The sequence below is a fragment of the Hippopotamus amphibius genome, chromosome 9 (assembly GCF_030028045.1).
Source record: "Hippopotamus amphibius kiboko isolate mHipAmp2 chromosome 9, mHipAmp2.hap2, whole genome shotgun sequence".
NCBI lineage: Eukaryota > Metazoa > Chordata > Mammalia > Artiodactyla > Hippopotamidae > Hippopotamus > Hippopotamus amphibius.
The window spans coordinates 80,028,155-80,035,908 of NC_080194.1; the positions used below are offsets into that span (position 1 = coordinate 80,028,155).

The 7,754-nt window shown below is 46.1% G+C and overlaps 1 protein-coding gene across 25 annotated transcripts in view; it reads left to right on the forward strand.

Moving 5' to 3' along the window:
* ARHGAP32 (Rho GTPase activating protein 32) overlaps positions 1 to 7,433 on the forward strand; it is a 256,016-nt gene extending 248,583 nt beyond the window's left edge. For 12 of the 25 annotated variants that reach the window (XM_057747413.1, XM_057747416.1, XM_057747418.1 and 9 more), the window contains one exon: positions 696 to 7,431. In XM_057747413.1, the coding sequence (XP_057603396.1) occupies positions 696 to 2,951 (2,256 nt within the window). In that variant the 3' untranslated portion in view covers positions 2,952 to 7,431. Of the gene's footprint in view, positions 1 to 695 lie in introns of all 25 variants that reach the window. The other 13 variants (XM_057747404.1, XM_057747399.1, XM_057747406.1 and 10 more) reach the window with 2 other exon arrangements.
* Positions 7,434 to 7,754: the final 321 nt, after the last annotated feature.

The window sequence follows — 7,754 nt, forward strand, 5'->3', positions numbered from 1 at the left end:
ATGTTGTATGCAGAATGCTAAGGCTTTCTGTGGTCACCTTGAACTCCACTATCTAGTCTTCTGTGCAGGATGCTATGTCTAGCGGCTGCTTCTCCCAGGGGAGTGTATTTGCAGCCTGGCAGTGAGGACCATGTTTGGCCTCTGCTTCCACAGACCCGCTGGGGCAGAAGGAGGGAGGGAGAGACAGGGACTGTTGAACGCCACCTAGACAAGTCCCTTCCTGTCCTTCCCTGGACCAGGGGCTGAAAACTGCCCCCTGGGCAGCTGTGAGTCACTTCAAAAACCTCTCCAGATAGAATCGACACTTCTCATTTAACAAAGTGTTCTTGGTGTTGAGACTGAGCTCCATAGAGCGGGTATGTGTTTTAAGCCTGGTGGTTATGTGCCTAAATTTCTGCTTGGTCTGCACAGTAAGGTAGTGTCTTGGGCCACCTCATCTCACGTTGAAAACCTGTCATAAATTAGAACCGCTCTCCAAAGATGGGATGGCTGCTATACCAAGTGGCCGCACAGGCCTTCTTTTCGTGGCAGTGGGGACAGGTAGGCCTCTGTCCTGTCCAGTGCATCCACACAGCTTGGGAAATTTCAAGCTGCTGCCCAAATGGCCTCAACTTGTGAGTTATGAATTTAATAGTGTTTGATTCCATAGAGGGAAGCATAAAAAACAAACTCATAATATTATCATCTTTCAACAGGTTCAAGGAGGAGTTCCAGCTCCAGAGAGGCCTCCTGAACCCAGAGCCCTGGGCGACCCCGCGCCTGTCCTGGTCGGTGACGGCGGGACAGCCGCGCAGTGTCCTGCCTCTGCTCCTGCTCCGCAGCCCAGCCTTCCTGAGAAGGTCCGGGAGGGCGCCAGGGCCCCCCTGCTGCACCTGCGCGCCGAGTCTGTCCCTGTGCCCTCCTCCTGCGGCTTCCCTACTCTGGCGCCCCCTACCAGGACCATGGAGAGTAAGATCGCAGCTGCCATCCACTCCGGCAGTACAGACGCGTCCAGCAGCTCTGGGTACCATCCCTTTGTCACAACTTCCTCAGCATCCATGGAGGATGTTTTGCCTTTACCACTCCCTGTCCCACAAGCCAAGCATGCCTCTCAGAAAACTGCTTATTCCACCTTTGCTAGGCCTGATGTCACCACTGAGCACTTTGGTCCAGAAAACTGTTTGCATTTCAGTATGACCCCAAACTGCCAGTACCGTCCCCAGAGTGTCCCCCCTCATCATGGTAAAGTAGAGCAGCACCAAGCGTACGGTTCCAGATCAGAGCCACCAGCCTCCATGGGTCCTCGTTACAACACATACGTGGCCCCGGGAAGAAACGTGTCTGGACACCACCCGAAGCCGTGCAGCCGGGCTGAGTACGTGTCCTCTCTGAGCGCTTCCGTTCGGGGCGGTTGTTACCCCGAAGACATGCTGCCATACCCCACCATCCGCAGGGTGCAGTCTCTCCACGCCCCTCCGTCCTCCATGATTCGCTCTGTCCCCATTTCACGGACAGAGGTGCCCCCAGATGATGAGCCAGCCTACTGCCCAAGACCCCTGTACCAGTATAAGCCATATCAGTCCTCCCAGGCCCGCTCGGACTATCACGTCACTCAGCTCCAGCCTTACTTTGAGAATGGCCGGGTGCACTACCGGTACAGCCCCTATTCCAGTTCTTCTGGTTCCTATTACAGTCCAGACGGGACCCTGTGTGACGTGGATGCCTACAGCACAGTGCAGTTGAGGCCCCTTCACCGCCTGCCCAACCGCGATTTCACTTTCTACAACACTAGGCTGCAGGGAAAGAGCGTGTACAGTTACTCTGGTTTGCCTCCACGTCCCCGGGCCAACGTGACTGGCTATTTCTCTGCTAATGACCATAATGTCGTCAACATGCCTCCAGTCGCCGATGTGAAGCACACTTACACCTCATGGGACCTTGAGGACATGGAAAAATACCGTATGCAGTCCATCCGGAGGGAGAGCCGCGCGCGGCAGAAGGTAAAAGGGCCTGTTATGTCCCAGTATGACAACATGACCCCAGCGGTGCAGGATGACTTGGGTGGGATCTACGTCATCCACCTGCGGAGCAAATCAGATCCTGGGAAAACTGGACTTCTCTCAGTGGCAGAGGGAAAGGAGGGGCGGCATCCCACCAAGGCCCTCAGTCCCGAGGGAGATGACCGCTTCTATAGGAAGCACCTGGAGCCAGAGTTTGACAGAGCCCACCACCACGGAGGACACGGCAACGGCGGGTCAGAGAAGCCATCCCTCCCCCAGAAGCAAAGTAGCCTCAGGAACAGGAAGCTGCATGACGTGGGTTGTATTCTCCCTGAGCACAGGGCACATCAGGAAGCAAGCCATAGGCAACTGTGTGAATCAAAGAATGGTCCACCGTACCCCCAGGGAGCTGGCCAGGTAGATTATGGGCCCAAAGGGATTCCAGACACTTCTGAGCCAGTCAGCTACCATAACTCTGGAGGGAAGTATATTCCATCAGGGCAGGAACCTCTAAGACTGAACCACAAAGAGGTGAGGCTCCCCAAGGAGCTGGAGAGGCCTCGGGCTAGGCAGCCTGCGGCCCCCGAGAAGCACTCCAGAGACTGCTACAAGGAGGAGGAACACCTTGCCCAGTCAGCGGTCCCACCCCCTAAACCAGAGAGGAGTCACAGCCTGAAACTCCACCACACCCAGAACGTGGAGCGGGACCCCGGCGTGCTGTACCAGTACCAAACACACGGCAAGCGCCAGAGCAGTGGGACTGTCGGGCCTCAGTACGATAACCTGGAGGGCTACCACTCCCCGCCCCAGCACCAGCGAGGAGGCTTTGGAGCAGCAGCGATGGGCACATATGTGCCCCCCGGCTTTCCCCACCCACAGAGCAGGACATACGCTACAGCCCTGGGGCAGGGCGCCTTCTTGCCCACAGAGCTGGCCTTGCAGCACCCTGAAACACAGGTCCATGCAGAATGAGCCCAGGAGCAATAGAGTTGAAGCAGCCTCTGCTGGACAGTGGACTGTTCTATTTTTTTCTGTAACCAAAAAAAAAAAAAAAAAGAGCTACAAAACCCTTGACCACATTTAAAAAAAAAATAATAAGAAAAATAAATCACCTTTTTCCCCGTTCCCTGCTTCATCAGCACCTCTTCCATCTACAAACTGTCATTTTTGTCAGTTAAAGATCTGAACGATTGTAAAGCACTGTGTTGAAAATCTAGTAAAGAAATTTGGTACAGACCGTACTTGCCATATAGGGCTGATTTGTAAGAGCCTGAGGACTGCCTTTAACGGAATTTGAGTTTGACTTCGTCCTCCCTAGCATTTGCTGTGTCCTTCAGAGCAGCTGACGCCCACTTCCCCGAAGGTCTTTGTGTGTCCCATCCTGTTACCACTTGCTTTCTCAGTCGCCATGCCTTGCCCAGAGGGACCCCTGTTTTTTCTCACTTCTTTCCCCCATCTTAGAAGGGGCTGTGTGTTAAATTAGAGTGGAGAAAAACTTCTCCCTGATTCTTCACTTAAGTCTATTGGGCATTTAGCAAATTATAACAGCAACAACAAAAAAGGAGTTGAGACTTTAAGCATTTAATAAGTCATCACAAAATGTCAGACCACTTAGATCCAGTCTGAACCATGCTCTTCACATCCTTCTGTAGTTACTTCTCACAGTTCAGTAAACAGGTTCATCTCACTGCAAGGGATTTTTAAGTTAGAATTAAAGAAACTTCTTAGGTGGAAGTCAGTGACCTTTGTTAGCACCAGAAAACATCAGTGGTTCTAAGCTGCTGCCTGCCTTCGGTACTTTTTTTTCTCAGTAATATTTAGTAAGTTGTGTTCCTAATGAAATGTTTCACACCACTTGTTTTCCTAAAGCAACTTTTTCTTTTCATTAAAAAAAAACCCAGCATGGTTTGACTGGATAAACACATAATTTATCATGATTATAAATTTACACGTTAATTTGTTTCCAAACCAGGTGTCCTGGGAATTCTTAAAGTAGTTCCAGGTTATCTGTTAGTAAACTGAGCGTTCCTGCAATAACCACTTAGCACAGCCCGTTCCACCTGCTGGAATCTGGGCAGCGACTGTTTACATCCTGAGAACTGAACGTGCTGTTTCTTCCCTCTGTCCTTGTGCGATCACAGTCTTACTGTAATTGCCATCCACACCAGCATTTCAGGTATAGTCCTTACAACGCTGTAGACATGTTAAACATGTTTGATACCCAGGACTTTCTGTCGAAAGTTGCATTCCATTTTCTCAGCCCACCCCACCACATATGCCAGACTAGAAGGCAGTCCTGTATTTATAAAACGAGTTGAGATTGTCATGTCATTCCGTAACTCAATAATACTGGATTTTTATACATTCACGTGTTTTAAATGCTCGGTTTGTAGAAGATACTAGGAGAATTTCATTCCATTTACTGGATGGTTGCTGCTCTGGCTTTTTAAAACTTGGAGTTAACATTTATTTAGAGCAAAGGAAAATCTTTTAAGAGGCTAAATTCATGCTGCTATATTGCTGTGAAATTGTATAAAGATTAGGATTCATGCCAGTTTTTTTTAATCTAAAAAATCATGTGATTGCATCTTAAGGGTTTATATTTAGAAAAAGAAATAAAGTTTTAAGAGCAACACATTTACTTATATGTGGAAATACTCTGTAAGGCTTTCTTTTGTTCCCCCAGAATTGATCAGGGAGACTCAATGAAGATCATGGTAGAAATCCTGAAATTATGGAAGAGGTCTGTGGAAATTCAGGCCTCCAATGAAAAGCTCTGACACACCTGGTATATAGTCACAATGTTTAGGAACCTGATAGGATACTTCCATTTAGCATACACAGCAGGAGCTCTGTGCAGGAATTTGCTCTTTGGTGAATATGCAGCACTAATTTTTTGTAACCATAACTGTCTTTTTGTCAGTAGACAACCTGTTGCCCCTTTGAGACAACACAAGCCCTACTGTAAGCTCTCACCAGCAGCATGGAGATTAGAAAAAGGAGCTGGTGTGACCCGGAGATACAGATGGCTTTAGGAACTGAGAGCCTAGAAGGATGTGGCTGAAGTCTGTCCAATTTTAATAGTTGTGGATTTGTCACACATTGTTTACTCCTGAAACTAAAATCTATTTTATAAACACTAAGGTTCATTCTTTAAAGTGGTTACTTTATTCATGTCCTATGGGTTTAGAAATATCAGGTAAACATTTTGAATACAGAATAATGACTCAAATTCCTGGTGTAAGTGTGAAACACAAACTTTAGGTGAAGTCTAGAGTTGTTTCACCGAGTGCGGATACAGCCTTAACTCTGGGTTCGGTTGTTTGAAGGATTTTGCCTGTATCCTTCCTTTCCTCGTACTGGGGGTAGGTGGCAGGTCACTGTGAGCCGGTTACCTCAGCATAGGTCACCTTGTCAGTCTGTGACTTCACAGATGGACATTCTGACGTGCAGTGTTACAATCAAGGAAATGGAGCTGCCTTATTCATTAAACCCAGAATTTAATTCCGTTGGTACTGTCACAGCATGTCTCCAGGTGTTATCTTTTTTGGCAAAATTCTGATACCACAGCTTGGTTTGATTGAAATAAATATTCCCTGGATGTCTGGCCAGAGACTTCGCTAACAGCCCCAGAGGTACCGTCTTCATTCAGTAGATTTCATCTGAGCCTCCTTGCTTACTGTAGTCAGTTTCCTTCTAAACACGCCAGTCCCTGGGGTGGTCCCAAGGATAGGGCCTGCACATTTTTATAATGGCAAAGCATTTTTTAAAAGGGTCAGGTTGAAATATTCCAGGATTAATCCTGTAAAGAAGACGGACCGTTAATGTGAGTGGGGATAGAAGAATAGATTATTACCACATTTGAAGCAGCAATAGATGTATACAGTGTAAATCTGAAATTTGCCCTTTAGTTAAAAAAGGAGCCTGCAAAGTCCATATATCTGTTCCCAGCCCTGTCAGCCACCCATTCAACATGCTGGCAAAATATCGTCTGAGCAGTGTGTGTAAGGAGTAATAAAGAAAGCAAAAGTATGTCAGAAAGTTACTTCCAAATGGTTAGAGGCATGAGATTTTTAGTACCGTTGTGTTACGGAAATGTCAGGAATGGTATGTTTTAACCGTGTGCAAGATAATGTTAGTGTGCACAGAGGATCTTTGTTCCTTTTTTGATTAGTGCTGTTAGTGTTCAAAGAATAAAAATGGTTGTTTTACAGTTTAGATTCCAAGGTAGCAAAATCTGATTTTTCAACCATGACCTGCATGAGAGAAGCATCCTAGGAAGTCTTAGATCATATTTCCGAGTTCTTAACTTTAATTTATATAGTGTTTTTTTTAAGTTTTAATATTTTTGTGAACTGGTGTAAATTGTTAATGCATATAAGCTTGTGTATTTTTGTAAATAGTTTGTGATTTATTTCTTGACCCATATGTAAATATTTAGAGCCTCATTTCTTCAAAACTTATTTGAAGCCGAGTTGTGGGTTTGGGGTTTTGTTTGTTCGTTCTTTGTTTGTTTTGGTTGGGGGTGGGGGGAGAGAAGGGATTTTGTACTCTGATAATCCAGATGGAGATATCTTGTGGTTTAAAGCAAATGTCCCACTGAAAGCAATTCAAATATCAACAAAACTATTTCAGGTTAAAACAGACTTCCTTGTGTATGCGTTTCATTTTTAACCTAATGTGAATTATAACAAAATAGATGGGGATATTCGGACCAAAAGATTAGTGTTTATATGACACAGATTATTACATTTATTTGAGGGAAGGATTTAAAGACTCTTGTTTTGGTCTGTTACAGCATGCTGCCTGGCTGAATTTTCCCCAAGTCAGACAGTACCTTTAGAACTGCAGAACCTTGACCTGCACTGGAGGGTCTTGGCAGACTTGCTGCACGTAGGGCTGCCCTCAGGTATCTGTGCGCTGGGCTGCTGCCAGGCTCCCAGCCTTGTGGCTCCCAGGAGGCTGAACTGGCTTCCTAGGGTCCCAGAGGGGGGTTCTGAATAGCAACCACATTTCTAAACATTCCCACAAAGCATCCTAGACATCCTGTGTCCTTTGCAGAGTGAAATGACCAAAAAATCATCTCGTATACTCTGTCACCTGTGGCCAGGTGGTTTGTGGGTAAAGACAAAGCATTCGAATGCCACAGCTGCTGCCAGTAACCCAGCTGCCTGATGGGGGTCCAGATGCATTCCTGTGCCAAAGTTCTTCTCAAAAGAATTGCTTCAGTATCAACCAGGACTCTTTGAGGGGAAAAAACAAAACCAAAAAAAAGAGAAAAAAACCCAACAACTTCAATATTATGCTATTAAAATCTAATTTTCCTACTAGGAGTGACAAGTTAAAAATCATTCTTCATCCTGAAATACTAGGGCCTGTCCCTTTTTGCCAGTGATAGGAAAGTTGCCTGTTTAGTATATATGACCGTAGCATGCCAACCAGCTTTTATGTACCTGCGTACCACACTCCAGACCAGAAGCAAGTTGTAACATCTGCTTTCAATAAACACTCCCAGCCTGAACATGTGTTCCCATGGAAACTGCTCAGATGGGACTGAAGACATATGTGACATTTCCACTGGGTCTTCTGCTTAATTTTCTGAAATTCTCATTTCCATATCAACTATTTCTAATTTCCTTCATACTGATGAAAATATAGTACTTACCTCTTAAAATGTATACTTATTTATCATTGAGGAATCGGTGATAAATACATTGGCGGTGTTTGGGATTCTGGTCAATTGTGGTCTTACGGGAAAAGGCGCACTTTAAAGTA